Source organism: Neoarius graeffei, chromosome 26 (assembly GCF_027579695.1).
Source record: "Neoarius graeffei isolate fNeoGra1 chromosome 26, fNeoGra1.pri, whole genome shotgun sequence".
Lineage (NCBI taxonomy): Eukaryota > Metazoa > Chordata > Actinopteri > Siluriformes > Ariidae > Neoarius > Neoarius graeffei.
Window position 1 is genome coordinate 20,387,750 of NC_083594.1, and position 19,044 is coordinate 20,406,793.

The 19,044-nt window shown below is 42.0% G+C and overlaps 2 protein-coding genes across 4 annotated transcripts in view; both read left to right on the forward strand.

The window, feature by feature from the left end:
• Nucleotides 1–9,164, forward strand: part of cdk2 (cyclin dependent kinase 2) — a 36,675-nt gene extending 27,511 nt beyond the window's left edge. Inside the window, exons 6-7 of the mRNA XM_060910382.1 lie at nt 227–430; nt 7,591–9,164. Coding sequence (XP_060766365.1) covers nt 227–430; nt 7,591–7,695 — 309 coding nt within the window. The 3' untranslated portion in view covers nt 7,696–9,164. The remainder of the gene's footprint in view (nt 1–226; nt 431–7,590) is intronic.
• A 6,248-nt stretch (nt 9,165–15,412) lies between these two features.
• Nucleotides 15,413–19,044, forward strand: part of sarnp (SAP domain containing ribonucleoprotein) — a 69,276-nt gene continuing 65,644 nt past the window's right edge. For all 3 annotated transcript variants that reach the window (XM_060910671.1, XM_060910672.1, XM_060910674.1), the window contains exon 1: nt 15,413–15,495. In XM_060910671.1, coding sequence (XP_060766654.1) covers nt 15,463–15,495 — 33 coding nt within the window. In that variant the 5' untranslated portion in view covers nt 15,413–15,462. The remainder of the gene's footprint in view (nt 15,496–19,044) is intronic.

Sequence of the window (19,044 nt, forward strand, 5' to 3'; positions counted from 1 at the left end):
TAAAGGGAATGAGTCATCTTTAACTTTATGCCTTTTGGAGATCATTTCATCTTCAACTTGCTTAACTGTTCACAGTAACAGCAATTTTGACCAGGGGTGCCCAAACTTTTGCATACCACTGTATTTATATTGCTTTTGAATGTTGTTAGTGATTAGAGAGCTTGTTCTACAGCGCTAACCTGTGTAACGTAGAGCTGTGTTGTGTCTGTGGTGTCCATATTGTCAGATTACTCGGAGAGCTTTGTTTCCTGGCGATTCAGAAATTGATCAGCTGTTCCGGATTTTCCGAACCCTCGGCACTCCCGATGAGTCGGTGTGGCCAGGTGTGACCTCCATGCCTGACTACAAGCCCTCTTTCCCCAAGTGGGCGCTGCAGGACCTGTCTAAAGTCGTACCCCCTCTGGATGACGATGGCAGAGACCTGCTCGCGGTAAGACATTTTATATCACTGATCCATATTTTAAGGCGCTAACATTCCGGTCACTGATATTTGCTAATATTCTGTCAAAATTTAAGCAGACGCCAGTCGTTTTAGTTGAGTGGTTAAATAGAGCTTTACTGATATGTTTGTCAATGTTTTAAACATGTATATAAAAAATCTTTTAAAAAAAGAAACTTGAATTTTGATTCATATCAGTTGTTACTTTTCGTCTCCTTTCGAGCGATGACGCTTTCTCCAAATTCCAACAGATGTTAATTGGTAAATGAATATTGTGACGACATTGACGGAGGTCTGGGGGTTTTATTTATTTATTTATTTATTTTAACCTAGTTTTTATTTAGTTTCATCAACACCACCACACACACTTTCATACAATTTCTTTTCCATTTAGCAGCTGTATATAAACTTACATTCAAGTATTAATCTGGGAACGACGAGGAAAATAAAACAAGTTAATTTAAAAGGGGAGGGGGGTCCCACTTATTTAAGTACACACACACACCCGCATAAACGCACATTTACATATGCATATACACTCAAACAAAACCCCAAATCTGCCCATAAAAGGGGGGGGGAGACAGACAGAGGTCTCATTTTGATTGTAGCTCAATTAATCAGATTCAGAACTTTTAAAGTACAATTTATTAGATATCACTAGAAATATTCACTGCTCTGTTATTCTTTCAATTTATTTCCAAAATCATACAGTACCAGTCAAAAGTTTGGACACGCCTTCAAAATCTTTTTTTTTTTTTTTAAATCTTTATTAATTAAAACATTTTCATGTCTTAAAGTAATAATAGATGTCATTTCTCTTTACTTAGTTGAGCGGTTCTTGACAACAGTTATTCACTGAAATTGAGTCGTACGTGAGCTGATAGCTATGCGCCTCGTTGGCTATAAGCCATATACAATGACATTGAGTGGAATAACTGTTTTCTATCCACGTTCACTGGATTTTAATATCACACTGGTGCTTGAAAGTTTGTGAACCCTTTAGAATTTTCCATATTTCTGCATAAATATGACCTAAAACATCATCAGATTTTCACACAAGTCCTAAAAGTAGATAATGAGAACCCAGTTAAACAAATGAGACAAAAATATTATACTTGGTCATTTATTTATTGAGGAAAATTATCCAATATTACATATCTGTGAATGGCAAAAGTATGTGACCCTTTGCTTTCAGTATCTGGTGTGACCCCCTTGTGCAGAAACAACTGAACTAAATGTTTGCGGTGACTGTTGATCAGTCCTGCACACCGGCTTGGAGGAATTTTAGCCCATTCCTCTGTACAGAACAGCTTCAACTCTGGGATGTTGGTGGGTTTCCTCACATGAACTGCTCGCTTCAGGTCCTTCCACAACATTTCGATTGGATTAAGGTCAGGACTTTGACTTGGCCATTCCAAAACATTAACTTTATTCTTCTTTAACCATTCTTTGGTAGAACGACTAGTGTGCTTAGGGTCGTTGTCTTGCTGCATGACCCACCTTCTATTGAGATTCAGTTCATGGACAGATGTCCTGACATTTTCCTTTAGAATTCGCTGGTATAATTCAGAATTCATTGTTCCATCAATGATGGCAAGCCGTCCTGGCCCAGATGCAGCAAAACAGGCCCAAACCATGATACTACCACCACCATGTTTCACAGATGGGATAAGGTTCTTATGCTGGAATACAGTGTTTTCCTTTCTCCAAACATAACGCTTCTCATTTAAACCAAAAGCTCTATTTTGATCTCATCTGTCCACAAAACATTTTTCCAAAGATCACATGATCTTTAGCAAACTCCAGACAAGCAGGAATGTTCCATCACGCCCCCATCAGGACTCGCACAGTCACCTTCTCACGCTCAGCCCCCTGGTACACTAGTGAGCTGCGGAGAATGAAATCATCTGGACGCGTCCTTGAATGGCGCTTCAAAGCTTCAGGACTTGCAGTGCATAAGCAGGCTTTCAGGGAACATCAAAAAGCCTATGCCAAATCACTCAAAGATGCACGGTCCCAGTTTTATTCTAACATCATTAACAACAACCCAGGCAACTCCAAGCAGCTTTTCTCCACCATCGGCCACCTTCTCCAGCCACAAACAACTTTTTCATTCAGATGCCACTGTGGAAAAGTGCAATAACTTCATTAACTTCTTTAGAAATAAAATAGTAACTATCCGCTCCCTTCTCTTCAGTCCCTCTGGCCCTTCAGCCACTTCCACCACTCTAACTGATCCATTGCCAGGGCCTTCTAGACCTCTCAGCCACTTTTCCAGTGTCGCACTGCAGGAGGTTGAGGCCGTCATCAGTAAAATGAAACCGTCTACTTGCATGTTGGACCCCCTCCCCACAGGCCTGGTAAAGTCCAATTTTGCTGCCATTAGCCCCCTCATCACTCAGGTAATAAACCTTTCACTTCAAGCTGGCTATGTTCCACCTGCACTCAAAGCTGCTGTTATCAGGCCACTTCTTAAACACACATTAGACCCGGATAATCTTTCAAACTACAGACCCATCTCAAACCTGCCATTTCTCTCAAAAGTGCTGGAAAAAGTAGTGGCCTGCCAACTCCATAACCACCTCAAACTAAACAATCTGTATGAAACATTTCAGTCTGGTTTCCGTCAAGGCCACAGCACTGAAACAGCGCTGGTTAGGGTGACCAACGACCTGCTCATGACAGCTGATGCCGGCTCCCCATCCCTCTTCATTCTCCTGGATTTGTCCGCTGCCTTTGACACTGTTGATCACAATATCTTGTTGCACCGCCTTCATACAACCATCGGCCTCTCCAACTCCATCTTCAACTGGTTTTCCTCCTATCTGTCGGGAAGAACAGAGCACGTTGCCCTGGGGGAAGCTAAATCAGAGACCCACGCTGTCACCTGTGGGGTTCCCCAGGGCTCAGTACTTGGACCAACTCTCTTCACTATATATCTGCTCCCTATTGGTCATGTCATCAGTAAACATGGACTGTCATTTCACTGCTATGCCGACGACACACAGCTCTATTTAAAAACGTATTCTAACCACCCCAACCACTCTGCACTCTCGCAATCTGCCACACTCACCACCTGCCTGGAGGAGATAAAGGCGTGGATGAAGCTCAACTTTTTGCAGCTAAACAGCTCCAAAACTGAAGCCATCCTAGTCGGCACTCCACACCAGGTTGGCACTTCCAGCATCACCTTCTCTGATCAGGACATTCCACTATCCCCAGTCGTCACCAATCTTGGTGTAAAAATGGACCCCCACCTTACCTATGACACCCACATCCAACAACTTTGCAAAACCTCATTCTACCACCTCAAGAACATCGCCAAACTCCGTCTGTCTCTCACTCTGGCAGATGCAGAAAAGCTGGTCCACGCCTTTGTCTCCTCCAGGCTGGACTATTGCAACGCACTCCTCATCGGGATCCCTAGCAAGTGCATTCAAAAGCTCCAATACATTCAGAACAGTGCTGCTAGGATCCTGATGAGGGTGCGAAAATTCAATCATATCATATTCCCATTCTCAAAACACTCCACTGGCTCCCTGTCTCATTCCGCATTGAATATAAGGTCTCTCTCCTCACTCACCAGTGTCTCCATGGAACTGCCCCCACATACCTCAAGGATCTCCTCACTCCTCAGACATCCACACGTTCCCTCCGTTCCTCCTCCACCCATCTCCTTAAAGTACCAAGGACTAAGCTCTGCACAATGGGAGATTGGGCTTTTTGCTCTGCTGCCCCCCGCCTTTGGAATGCCCTCCCAGACCATCTGAGGACACCACAAACTATTGATGCTTTTAAATGTGGCCTGAAAACCCACCTTTTTAAAAAAGCTTATGATTGTTGATTTTATATGTTGAATTTACTCTGTAGCACTTTGTTTTTATGAAAAGTGCATTATAAATAAAATGTATTATTATTATTCTTTTTGGAGAGCAGTGGCTTTCTCTTTGCCACCCTGCCATGCACACCATTGTTGTTCAGTGTTCTCCTGATGGTGGACTCATGAACATTGGCTAATATTAATGTGAGAGAGGCCTTCAGTTGCTTAGAAGTTACCCTGGGGTCCTTTGTGACCTCGCTGACTATTGCTGCTTTTCCACTACAAACGCGGCTGAGCCGTGCCGTGCTGAGTCGAGCTGAGTGGGGCTGTTGGAGTTGCATTTCGACTACAACCGCGCTGAACCGTGCTGGCTGGAAGTGGGTGGACACATTGGGTGGAGTTAGCGAAAGTGGGTGGACGTCACGTGATGTCGTTAAGCAGCGCAAACAGTGACATCAGTGACAGTGGCGGAACAAGTCAGAGCCGGGCCGGGGGCGGGGCAAATGACCGGGCCCTTTATTAAAGCTTATCATAACATCATTTTAGGCTACAAAATGTCCGCAGCTGCGGTGTTTACCAATTTCAACACTACCGGGTGCAACTATGTTATTTAGTACATCAAGTCCTTCAAACGAACATGTAACTCAGAAACAAAAAACATTAGGATACTGTACATGGCTCATAATAAAACATCAATAGCCTATACTGCGCACATTATTTGAAGGGCATACGAATGAGCGCTCAGAGGTTGCAACGGTGACAGGAAGAGTCAGAAATAAAAGGAGGGCGGTGCAAACCTCACTGAATGCACTGTGTTTACCAATTTCAACACTACGGGGTGCAACTATGTTATTTTGTACATGAAGTCCTTCAAACGAACATGTAACTCAGAAACAAAAAAACATTAGGTGACATACTGTACATGGCTCATAATAAAACATCAATAGCCTACTGCGCGCATTATTTGAAGGGCATACGACGAGCCTTGCGCTCCGCGAACTCGTGCACGATGCTCTGTATGTCACTGATTCAGTGATCTTTTAAGCGGTAGTCTCACGACCCGGATAGTAAACAATAAACATGGAGGACATGAAGTCGTTAGTGTTGCTGGTCTTGGTTCTGTGGCTTGTTGTCACCGACAACGCCAATAGATACTGGCAAGAGCGTATAGATGAGGCGAGGCGCATAAGGCTTCAGAAATTCTCGTAATTATTATTCTTCCGGGTTTGCGGTGTTTACAGATCCCAGCGCGCTCGCGGGGCGTGTGTGGGCATGTGAGGACACTCCTCCTCACCAATCAGTGCACAGGGGAGTGTCTGCTCACGCCCCCAACCTCACTCGGCACGGCTTGGCTCGTTTCAGCCCCACTCCAAAACGGTGCGAGTTTTAGGGGCTAAGCAGGGCTGAAACGAGCTGAGTCGTGCTGGTTTTTGGTAGTCGAAACGCGAGCCGTGTCAGGCTGAAGTGAGCTGAAGCGAGCTGAAGTGAGCTGAAAAAGGGTAGTGGAAAAGGGCCATATTACATGCTTTGCTCTTGGAGTGATCTTTGTTGGTCAACCACTCCTGGGGAGGCTAACAATGGTCTTGAATTTCCTCCATTTGTACACAATCTGTCTGACTGTGGATTGGTGGAGTCCAAACTCTTTTTAGAGATGGTTTTGTAACCTTTTCCAGCCTGATGAGCATCAACAACGCTTTTTCTGAGGTCCTCAGAAATCTCCTTTGTTCGTGCCATGATACACTTCCACAAACATGTGTTGTGAAGATCAGACTTTGATAGATCCCTGTTCTTTAAATAAAACAGGGTGCCCACTCACACCTGATTGTCATCCCATTGATTGAAAACACCTGACTCTAATTTCACCTTCAAATTAACTGCTAATCCTAGAGGTTCACATACTTTTGCCACTCACAGATATGTAACATTTGGCTCATTTTCCTCAATAAATAAATGACCAAGTATAATATTTTTGTTTCATTTGTTTAACTGGGTTCTCTTTATCTACTTTTAGGACTTGTGTGAAAATCTGATGATGTTTTAGGTCATATTTATGCAGAAATATAGAAAATTCTAAAGGGCTCACAAACTTTCAAGTGTGTGTGTGTAATATATATTAAAAAAAAAAATCCCCCACTGGCTGAAAGGCCCAAAGGGGGATTATGTTGTGGTGAAGTCCGTCGGTCCCGGAAAGGGTTCTCACCTTCTGAAATCAACTCCTCTCACAATTTTTGGAGGAATTTTACGAAACTTGGCAAAAGGCTTTGTTATAGGACGCATGTTGCAATTTCATTTGCAATATATTGTAGCAGGGGATATTGTGCTCTTGGAGCACTCTTGTTGTTGTTTTTTGCAAAGTCGATAAATAAAACCTTTTATATAAAATGTCCGACAAAATAATTTCCACTTTGAATGTAAAAAAAAACGCCGAAATGACAGTAGCAATTTGTGAAAAATGCGATACGTTTTACCATCAAATACTACTTTTTATTCCATATTATGTTTTTGTATTTTTTGGGATTTTCTTCTTCTTTAGTGTGTTTTGGCGGTTGGCAAACCAACTTAAAGATGCATTACTGCCACTAACTGGGCTGGAGTGTGGAACAGGAGATATGTGGGGGGAGATGATGACTATATTCTTTTAGCTATTTCTGTTTCTTTTAAATACTTGATAATTTTTTGGCTTTTGCTTTCGAGTTGTTTTTATTTTGTCCTTGGTTGGTTCAGCAACACGCTCTGCCATTTTTGTTTTTCTCTACTCACGGTATATGAGTTGATTGGCTACTCTTCTACTAGCCTATCAGAGCGCGTCAATTGCTCATGTCCAGTGAATGTGAATAGAATAATACCGGATTACTACAGTTGTTATAGGGCTATTTACTGTGTATTTACTATTTGGTCTCAAACGCATTAAGGCGGCAAGAAGTTCCACTAAGTAACTTTTGACGAGGCACCTGTTAATTGAAAAGCATTCCAGGTGACTACCTCATGAAGCTGGTTAAGGTAACGCCAATAGTGTGTAAAGCGTCAAGGTAAACGGCGGCTACTTTGAAGAATCTAAAATATCAAACATTTTGTTTACGACATAATTCCATATGTTATTTCATAGTTTTGATGTCTTCAGTATCTTTCAGCAATGTAGAAAATACAGAAAACCCTGTCAACAAGTAGGTGTATTCAAACTTTTGACTGGTCCTGTAATTCTCATACATGTATTCCATTATTTGTCTTTGCTGCAATATAATCCTCTGAATACAGTACAAGTGTTTTGGGATGAATGCTTGAGTGATTTATGTGTAACTCTTTCTTTCTTTCTTTTTTTTTTTTCAAACAGCAAATGCTGAGATACGACCCCAACAAGAGAATCTCGGCCAAGAACGCCCTCGTTCACCGATTCTTCCGTGACGTCACCATGCCGATTCCCGCTTTGCGGTTTTGAGGCGTGCGTTTGTGTCTGGTATAGGCTGTAGAGGCAGAGCAATTCCATTTATCATCTCTTCTTCCGAAGGATGTTCTTCCTCTAACCCAGAGACTGTTACTCATTTTCAGTCAATGCTTTGGTGCCTTTTATATACCGGAGTTCAGTTAAAGTTGCGGTATTGTTCGGAAGGTTGAAGTTTCTAAGCACAGTGTGCTCATCTGCTCCGATTGTGTACCCTGTGCTTGTGTATTCTGCACTCTGTTCTTTCCAGAAGGTGACATTCCCTAACTCTGTGAACTGCTTATTCAGGAATTAGTTGACTGTCTGTTCTAAAACAATTCTCTTCATTAAGAGTCCTATGATACACCAGCATAAAAATATTTATTTTGGCTTGCCCAAAATGGTCACTTTTTGATAGTTCTGAATATTTTTTTGTAATTGGTGTTTTTATGCCTTTTTAAGGCAAATTTTTATCCCTGTTTGATAATTATACATAAACTTAAGATTAAAAAAAAAAAGAAGTGTTTGTTTTAATTTGTGTTCAACAGATTGATGAGTAACATTGCAAAAAATATCTTGAATATGGGCATGTTTATCTAATATTTCTTATGATGAGTAATTTTATATTTGATTACATTTCATATTCAGTCTGTTTTTAGGTGTTATTCATTTCAAGCTTTACATCTTCTCGTTCTATTGCCAGATATTTTTTGCTTTTTTCTAGAAACGTTTAATAGCACTACTTTGAGCTTGAAATTAGTACAATGTTTAGAAATAGGTTTAATTATCGCATTTGTTTTACCATAACCATAATAGGAAATACTGGAGAAATTTGATTACGTGGACAAGCCAGAAGCCTATTCGGAAAATGTTTTGTGGACGGATGAGACCAAAATTGAACTTTTTGGTTTAAATGAGAAGCGTTATGTTTGGAGAAAGGAAAACACTGCATTCCAGCATAAGAACCTTATCCCATCTGTGAAACATGGTGGTGGTAGTATCATGGTTTGGGCCTGTTTTGTTCCATTGTTTCATCAGTGAATTATAAAGGAAAATGTCAGGACATCTGTCCATGAACTGAATCTCAAGAGAAGGTGGGTCATGCAGCAAGACAACGACCCTAAGCACACAAGTCATTCTATCAAAGAATGGTTAAAGAAGAATAAAGTTCATGTTTTGGAATGGCCAAGTCAAAGTCCTGACCTTAATCCAATCGAAATGTTGTGGAAGGACCTGAAGCGAACAGTTCATGTGAGGAAACCCACCAACATCCCAGAGTTGAAGCTGTTCTGTACGGAGGAATGGGCTAAAATTCCTCCAAGCCGGTGTGCAGGACTGATCAACAGTTACCGGAAACATTTAGTTCAGTTGTTTCTGCACAAGCGGGTCACACCAGATACTGAAAACAAAGGTTTACATACTTTTGCCACTCACAGATATGTAATATTGGATCATTTTCTTAAATAAATAAATGACCAAGTATAATATTTTTGTCTCATTTGTTTAACTGGATTCTCTTTATCTACTTTTAGGACTTGTGTGAAAATCTGATGATGTTTTAGGTCATATTTATGCAGAAATATAGAAAATTCTAAAGGGTTCACAAACTTTCAAGCACCACTGTAGATCAAGAAATAGTTCCAGATGGAGTTTGAAGGGATCACTCATACCCCTTTTCCACCAAATCAGTTCCAGGGCTGGTTCGGGGCTGGTGCTGGTTCACAACTCGTTCAACTTGCAAACCAGTTTGCTTTTCCATAGCTTGGGGTGTTAAGGGGAGCCACGTCATTACGTCACTGTATACGTCAGTTACGTCGCTGCGTTTGCATAAACCTTGGCGCGAACATCGAAGCAACAACAACGCGGAGAAGAAACAGCAACAATAATGGATGACTTCGTGTTTGTACAGCTGCTGCTTCTGGCTTTACAGTGCTTCATTGGGATCAGAAAACGGCAGATCCAATATGTTTGTGTTGATTGACAGGTTTTGAGTGGACGGCGATTACGTTCTAGGAGACCGGTAATAACCTAATAACGTTTTGACTCTTACACTGAATGTGAGATGGTTATGTTAGCCTTTGTTATGAGCTAACGTTTGCCGGTGTTATGCCCCTGCTGGAATCGTCATAAATTCACAAACACATTACTGGCGATTTTTTAAGTCGCCGCTCATATCTACCACAACGGTAGATATGAGGATGCTTAGCTCTGTAATGAACTTAACTTACTGAAGTGAATGTAAACAAACTGCATGGAAATACAAGTGAATGATTTATGTTTAACCTCGTTTCTTTAACCCTTATGCCTCACTAAGGATATTTTTGGCTTGTCAGTTGTTAATTTTCTTTATTATTTTGACTGTGTTCATACATATAGAAATATAATAAGGTCAACAGAATATAAAGTATGGCAAATGTGCTGTACATTAACTCCACAAGTAAATGTAACACTTATGTTTCCAGCACTCTCACATGCACATTTATTTCTCAATACACATTCCACTCTAATCTAATGGGAAAAAGAGGCACAAGGGTTAAGTACCATGATGAATATTTGTTTGAGTATTGATGACTCTCCACACATGTTTATTTACCTATACATTTTTCTCTTTACAGGTAATCTTGCGACTGATGGCAAGGCAGAGATCACATGTTGTCTGGGCACACCCAAGATTTCGCTACTGGTGGGACACAATTGTTCCTGATTTCACCTCTCACCAGTTCATGCAGAATCTCCATGTGTCCTGAGAGTTGTTTGAGTATATCTGCAGTCGGGTGAGGCATGTCTTGGGGAGAAGGAACACAAATTACCGTTTGTGTGTCCCAAACCAGAAGCGGGTGGCTATTGCCATCTGGAAGCTGGCCACTGGTGGTGAATACAGGACAATCAGCCATCTTTGTGGAGTAGGCGTGAGCACCGTCTTTAATTGTGTTCAGGATTTCTGTAACAGTCATCAAGGGGCTGCTCCCTGCCCACATTACATGCCCTGATGCTGAGAGGTTAGCGGAAATGGCTGCTCTCTTTCAGAGTCGTTGGAGAGTGCCACAGTGTGTTGGTGCAGTAGATGGAAGCCACATTCCCATTATAGCACAAGAGTATCCCTGAGACTACTACAACCGGAAGGGATGGCATTCGGTTGTTCTGCAAGCAGTTGTAGATGGCAGAGGTCTTTGCTGGGATGTGTGTATTGGCTTTCCAGGGAGTGTGCATGACGCAAGAGTCCTAAAACGGTCACATTTGTGGGAAGTCCTAAGTGACAGGGAATTTCTAGGTCAAAGCAAAGTGACCATCTCTGGCTGTGAGGTTGGACATTACCTGATTGGTGATCCAGCCTACCCCATGCAGAACTGGCTGATGAAACCCTTTTCTGATACTTGCAGATTGACCCCTGAACAGCACACCTACAATTACAGACTCAGCAGTGCACGATCGGTTGTGGAAATGGGATTTGGGAGATTGAAAGGACGGTGGAGGTGCCTACTAAAAAGAAATGACTGCAAGCTGGAACTGTGCAAGAAAATGACGCTGACCTGCTGTGTCCTTCATAACATCTGTGAGGAACATGGTGACAATTTCACTAAGGAGCACCAAGACAGACATGCCAACATCCAGCCTCCTCTTCAGCCATTACCAGAACATGGCAGTCAAGAAGGGGCTGACATTAGAGCCGCTTTAATGGCCTACTTTAACAGAGGGGACGAGTAATTTGTTTGGTTATTTTACTATTTAATTCATGTCAATGTTGTTTAATTGTTCAGTTCGATAAGTTCATAGAAATGAGTCATTTATTTGTAAATAAAGTGACTGACATCTGTGTTATAGAAGGTAGCTTGTTGAGTTCTTTCATCACTTGTTTTCACAAGCTCTAACCAGCTTTACTTGTACTTATTACACAGTTAAAATAATTTTACATCACTAGTGAAAACATATGCAAGCAGACATGTCTCTTTAGAAAAAAACATTTATTTACATAGTGCGTAGAAACACAACATAAAGTGACGTGAACAGTGCAAAGGTGCAAAACAAGAAAAGTGGTGAGATTATTTTCTGGCTTGCGCCTCCATTACAGACACCATGTGCTCCATCATACTGAGGAACACACTGTTGTCTGCCTCCAGCTTGTGCAGCAAGGCATCGTCCATTTCCTTGCTGTGCTGCAGGAACCTCTCGTCCGCCCGCTCAAGGTAGTCCAGGAGCTCAGTGTTGCTGTCTCGCTTCCTCTTAGCTGTGTACAAGAACAGAATAATGAGTTTAAAAGTTTTTAAGTCATAAGTAGATTAACACAGGTTCAGCAATACAATATAAGAAACATGTCGGCTCAGCAATAAGAGCCTTAGTTAACTGTTTACGGTTGGTAGGGGATTTTATATGAATGACTGGTCACTTATTACAGCATGTATTTATATTATAAAGTCACACTATTAGGTATATATTCGAGGAAATCAGACAATGGTGACAGCTGTTCAAAGCCCCATAAAGGTGCCCGACATGATTGAAGCGGTGGGGAGAGCTGTCGGCACTCAGACTGTGGCTATTCAGAACTTGAACCGCAACATGGATGACATGGAGAAGCTTTCGGCTTTGCAAAGGAAATGGATTGATTCGGAGACCAGGATGGACAGACAGAGTGGTCGTGTAAAAGAATGCGTCTACTCGCCCCAAGACCAAACAATCCCAATCTTATCTGCTTTCGGCTCCCTCAGACAGCACTGGCCAAGGCCGTTGCTGGGACAACATCTCCCCCTGAAGATCACTGCTGTGAGACACTCTCGCATTCCTTCCCCCACTTCCCGCGGTTGCCGATTTTACCCCCAGTGTGACAAGCGGGTGCGTAACCAGCGCCATCATGGCTGCAGGAGCGGACGGCTGCTTGCTTGCGCTGGGTTACCTCTACTTCCTACCCCCACCCCAAGTCCCGAGTTTTCATGTTGTAAAGTGTACTTGTGTTATTTTGTGCTTATGTGCTGAGGTGTTTTTTTTTTTAAATGTTCCCACACTGTACTCCTCACAGGAGCATAGTGTGGGGGTTGTTTTTTTCTCCTCCCCTCTCCTCATGTTACTCTGTATTTTTTCTTTTCATCCCTGTCTTCCTGTCCTATCTACTCCCCCTCTGTCAGTTGTGTGTATGTAAGGACAGGTTGATGATCAATTTCGCTGGTACTTGTGACTAGTGATAATAAAGGGTTCGTTCATTCATTCATTCATTCATTCATATATCCATGTTTGCATAGTATCCGGTGAGACAGACTACTGGATACTCAGCACGACAACTTGCCAGGTCTGGTCTGCTGCGATGGTCCTGAGCTGCTGGATGATGCAGGAGAGCTGCAGTGGAGTGGAGACATCAGGTCCTCGTCCCCGATGATGGACAACTCTATAAACCACATAAAAACAGCCATTGTTGGGAAAGTTCACTTTCTACATTAACTATTTCAAAGTTCAGTTCACAAATTTTAAAATGAGCTAGCTCAGTTTATAGTTCATAATGAAAAATTTTGAACTAAGTTCACAGTTACAAAAATGAACTAGGGAATGAAACTATGCGTCAGATTTCATTATAGCCTTATACAAACAAACATTAACTGAAGTAACTAGTAACGGTCACTCACTAAAAAACTTTATGCAAGGCAAAAATGTTTGAAAAGAAACTTACCAGGCTCTGATTGCGGCAGTGTGTCGTCCAGCATCGCCGTCGCTGAATTTAAGACTCCGGTGGCGTTATTTGCCGGTCTATCGCCGTGTGATCTCCGCCTTGCCATCAGTCGCAAGATTACCTGTAAAGAGAAAAATGTATAGGTAAATAAACATGTGTGGAGAGTCATCAATACTCAAATATTCATCATGGTACTTAACCCTTGTGCCTCTTTTTCCCCTTAGATTAGAGTGGGATGTGTATTGAGAAATAAATGTGCATGTGAGAGGGCTGGAAACATAAGTGTTACATTTATTTGTGGAGTTAATGTACAGCACATTTGCCATACTTTATATTCTGTTGACCTTATATTTCTATATGTATGAACACAGTCAAAATAATAAAGAAAATTAACAACTGACAAGCCAAAAATATCCTTAGTGAGGCATAAGGGTTAAAGAAACGAGGTTAAACAAATCATTCACTTGTATTTCCATGCAGTTTGTTTACATTCACTTCAGTAAGTTAAGTTCATTACAGAGCTAAGCATCCTCATATCTGCTGTGGCAGATATGAGCGGCGACTTAAAAATTGTCATTAATGTGTTTGTGAATTTGTGACGATTCCAGCAGGGACATAACACCGGCTAACGTTAGCTCATAACAAAGGCTAACATAACCATCTCACATTCAGTGTAAGTAAGAGTCAAAACATTATTAGGTTATTACCTGTCTCCTAGAACATAATCGCCGTCCACTCAAAACCTGTCGGTCAACACAAACATATTGGATCTGCCGTTTTCTGATCCCAATGAAGCACCGTAAAGCCAGAAGCAGCAGCTGTACAAATGCGAAGTCATCCATTATTGTTGTGGTTGCTGCTTCTTCTTCTTCTCTGTGTTGTTGTTGCTTCGATGTTCGCGCCAAGGTTTATGCAAACGCAGCGACGTAACTGACGTTTACAGTGACGTAATGACGTGGCTCCCCTTAACACCCTGAGCTATGGAAAAGCAAACTGGTTCTCAGCTGGTTCGCAAGTTGAACGAGTTGTGAACCAGCACCAGCCCCAAACCAGCCCTGGAACTGATTTGGTGGAAAAGAGGTATGAGTGATCCCTTCAAACTCCATCTGGAACTATTTCTTGATCTACAGTGGTGCTTGAAAGTTTGTGAACCCTTTAGAATTTTCTATATTTCTGCATAAATATGACCTAAAACAACATCAGATTTTCACACAAGTCCTAAAAGTAGATAAAGAGAACCCGGAACCCGGTTAAACAAATGAGACAAAAATATTATACTTGGTCATTTATTTATCGAGGAAAATGATCCAATATTACGGGTACATATCTGTGAGTGGCAAAAGTATGTGAACCTTTGCTTTCAGTATCTGGTGTGACCCACTTGTGCAGAAACAACTGAACTAAACGTTTGCGGTAACTGTTGATCAGTCCTGCACACCGGCTTGGAGGAATTTTAGCCCATTCCTCTGTACAGAACAGCTTCAACTCTGGGATGTTGGTGGGTTTCCTCACATGAACTGCTCGCTTCAGGTCCTTCCACAACATTTCGATTGGATTAAGGTCAGGACCTTCACTTGGCCATTCCAAAACATGAACTTTATTCTTCTTTAACCATTCTTTGATAGAATGACTTGTGTGCTTAGGGTCGTTGTCTTGCTGCATGACCCACCTTCTCTTGAGATTCAGTTCATGAACAGATGTCCTGACATTTTCCTTTAGAATTCGCTGATGGAACAAAACAGGCCCAAACCATGATACTACCACCACCATGTTTCACAGATAGGATAAGGTTCTTATGCTGGAATGCAGTGTTTTCCTTTCTCCAAACAGAACACTTCTCATTTAAACCAAAAAAAGTTCTATTTTGGTCTCATCCAGCCACAAAATATTTTCCAAATAGCCATCTGGCTTGTCCACGTAATCAAATTTCTCCAGTATTTCCTATTATGGTTATGGAAAAGGGGTATCAGAAGTTTTGCTGCACAGAAAGCAATGTTTTCAGAGAGCTGTAAAATAAGTCTACGAGCTGCCTGTAGGGGGCGATATCAGTCTTGTGCGTAACTGCGGGTTCCAAAAGAAGCAGAGGAAATCCCAACCGGAACAGGAAGTACTTTTCGACGAAGGCTAAGAAAATGGCTGAAGTGGTCGAGCTCCATAAACTGAAGGTAGTTAATAAGCACTTGTTTATTGTAGTCGTTGCAACATTTATGAGTAATATTTTAAAACATGCTGTAAAAATAGTGTGTGCTAGTTAATTACTTGTAACGTTACTGTGTCTGAAGTTGCTAGTTTGCTTTTAGCAAGTTATCGAGGTAACCAGCAGCTAATGCTCGCTCTTTGGTGCTAAATTAGCGCTGATTTTTGTATATTTTATGACTTTTTTAAAATTAATATTAGCGTCCAAATGAATCCAAAATGGCATGTAAGTCGAAGTAATGCCAACTCAAGCGCGCTGGTCGAGAAGTTGAGCTTAAATAAGCTAATTAATTCATTAGCGTGTCCACTTTTACTGCTGGGATGAGTTTGACGGTAAACGTTAGTGCAGGCACGTCAGAGAGAATTTAATGTGTTTTTTGGTTGTTTTCAAACCTAATAGGAATTTGTTTTCTACTCAAGAAAGTAATGTAAGTAAGTATTGAGTTGTCCGTGTTATTTAAACCCATGTTCGAAAAGTGGTTAAAGCTGTGAAATACGTGAACCTTTTTGCGCATGCGCTGGATACATGCTTAGGATACATCTCAGGAAAAAGAGGAGAGGGATGTGAACTAATGCACAGACGGTGATAAGAAGTCTTTATTGTCATTGTCACTTTTCCAAAGGTACAACGGAATTGAAGGTGCTGTTGACTCATGAGTTATAGAAAAAAATAAGAACAAGTATACAGAATTGCACTGGTAAAATAGTATAAACATAATTGTATTGGTTCTGTATGTACACAGATTGCACTGATAAGAAAATCTCTCATCTCATATCTCTAGCTGCTTTATCCTGTTCTACAGGGTCGCGGGTGTTAGTGTTCCCCCAGCTGGAACGGTCAACTTCTCGAGACCAATGCCCTCGTGCCACCTGCAGAATTCTGGGACGGAACACCGCAAAAAAAAGATAAAAAATTACAAACACCTTTTATAACAAATTATAATCTCTCTAAACGGCTATTGCGTCTGTCGAATGTGTGTGTGTGTTTGTGTGTGACCTCAGAGAGGGGTGTGTGTGGATATCTTGTTCCAAAACATGTCTCGAGCAATGTGTCTAGCTTAGACAGAAGGTCACACAGTAACTTACAAGTTACACAGAATTCAATGCCTTCTAGCTGGCATTCTAACGACAATATTAAGAATAAGTATTAAGAATTACTGCCTTCTTGGTCAAGAATAAATATTTACAATTATTTATCCTTACAAAGGAATAGAACCTTACAATATGTGTGTGTGAATGAAACCTTCAATCATAAGCAAAATAATATTCATATCAGCGATTCAGCAATTATGCACGTCAAAGTGTGAAATGTTTTTACGACAATTCTACTATGTTTAGTCTTAGCAAAGAAGTGTGTGTCTTCTCCACTGGAGGAAGGTCAGGTTACACAGGGATAGTTTAAAATCACTGTTATAATAAAGGATCTTAAAAAGCTCTAAAATATTAAATCATGAAGTCTTAACAATCCTAAATCACATGTAGCTATAAAACTAACTTAAATCATGGCTTTAAATCTAACAGCGGGCAAGCTGGAGCCTATCCCAGCTGACTACGGGCGAAAGGCGGGGTACACCCTGGACAAGTCGCCAGGTCATCACAGGGCTGACACACAGACACAGACAACCATTCACACTCACATTCACACCTACGGTCAATTTAGAGTCACCAGTTAACCTAACCTGCATGTCTTTGGACTGTGGGGGAAACCGGAGCACCCGGAGGAAACCCACGCGGACATGGGGAGAACATACAAACTCCACACAGAAAGGCCCTTGCTGGCCACGGGGCTCAAACCCGGACCTTCTTGCTGTGAGGCGACAGCGCTAACCACTACACCACCGTGCTGCCGATAAGAAAACGTGTATGGCGGCACGGTGGTGTAGTGGTTAGCACAGTCGCTTCACAGCAAGAAGGTTCTGGATTCGAGCCCCGTGGCCGGCAAGGGCCTTTCTGTGCGGAGTTTGCATGTTCTCCCCGTGTCCGCGTGGGTTTCCTCCGGGTGCTCCGGTTTCCCCCACAGTCCAAAGACATGCAGGTTAGGTTAATATGGGACGGCCTTGGGCTGAGGTGCCCTTGAGCAAGGCACCAAACTCCCAACTGCTCCCTGGGTGCTGTTAGCATGGCTGCTCACTGCTCTGGGTATGTGTGTGCTCATTGCTCACGTGTGTGTTCACTGCTTCAGATGGGTTAAATGCAGAGAGGAAATTTCACAAGTGTGTGATGAATAAAGTTATGTTTGTTTTGTTTATACCATTTTACCAGTTCTATAACTCATGAGTCAACAGCACCGTCAATTTCGTTGTACCTCTGGAAAAGTGACAATGGTGATCAAGACTTTATCTTGTATACACAAATTGCACATTGGGGATAGGGCCAAGAATAGTTCTATTGCACATTTGAGTTTAAAGCCATGATTGCTTTGGGATAGAAATTGTTTTTTAGGCAGTTTGTCCTGGTTTTCATTGCTTTGTGTCTCTTGCCTGATGGCAAAAGCTGGAAGAGACAATGACTGGGGTGTGGAGAGTCTTTTGAAATGTCCATTGCTTTCCTGCGGCATCTGGAGGTGTAAATCTGTTCCAGGGTGGGGAGGGGGCAGCCTATTGTTTTCTCTGCTGCCCTAACGACCCTGTGGAGCGCCGCCTTCTCCAAGGATGTGCAGCTGCTGTACCATACACACAGTTCGTACGTGAGCACACTCTCTATGGAGCAGTGATGGAAGGCCCGGAGCAGATTTTGGGGGAGACAGTTTTTTCTGAGGATTCTCAGAAAGTCCAGTCTCTGCTGCACCTTCTTCAGCAGCTCCTTGGTGTTGGCACTCCAGGTTAGGTCGTTCTCCAGCTTAATGCCGAGAAACCTGAACACTGGGACCCTCTCCACACAGGCACCGCCGATGATGAGTGGCTGGATGTCAGTTTTGTTTTTCCTAAAGTCAATAACCAGCTCCTTTGTTTTGGTGGTGTTGGATACTTTCCAGCTTCAGCACCGTTGCTCTTGCATCAGTTAAAAAATAATCGCTTTTCTCAGTGCACTGCAGTCGTACCATACTGAAATACATTCACTCCCCAGTCACAGCCTGATATGGAATGCCATTAAAGTCAATATTTAAATAAATTAGACACGTGAATATTTAAGTCGTTATAGTTAAGAAAAAAAATATTTCCCAACTCTTTATTTTTCTCATCGGTTCTATTCAAATAAACGGGGCATGATTTATCGCCCAGATTCAGACCAAAGCAACAGCACCGAATCATTGTTGCCAATTTAGTGACTTTTACCGACGTTTCAGAGAGACGATGAGTCGGATATCGCACACATGAACAACCATGCCCTTCGTGATATTGTCCTGAAAGCATCATTATCTGACAAGCGTTCCCGCCTTTTAAAGGAGCACCTTTTTATAAGCATATTTTTAAGATTCCTCCTGCTTTGAACCCTTAATCATTTAAAGCAGGTCACTGCCCGAGCGGTAATATGTCTACATCCCGTCCCAGGTTTTAGCAACAACCCTTGGCTCACAT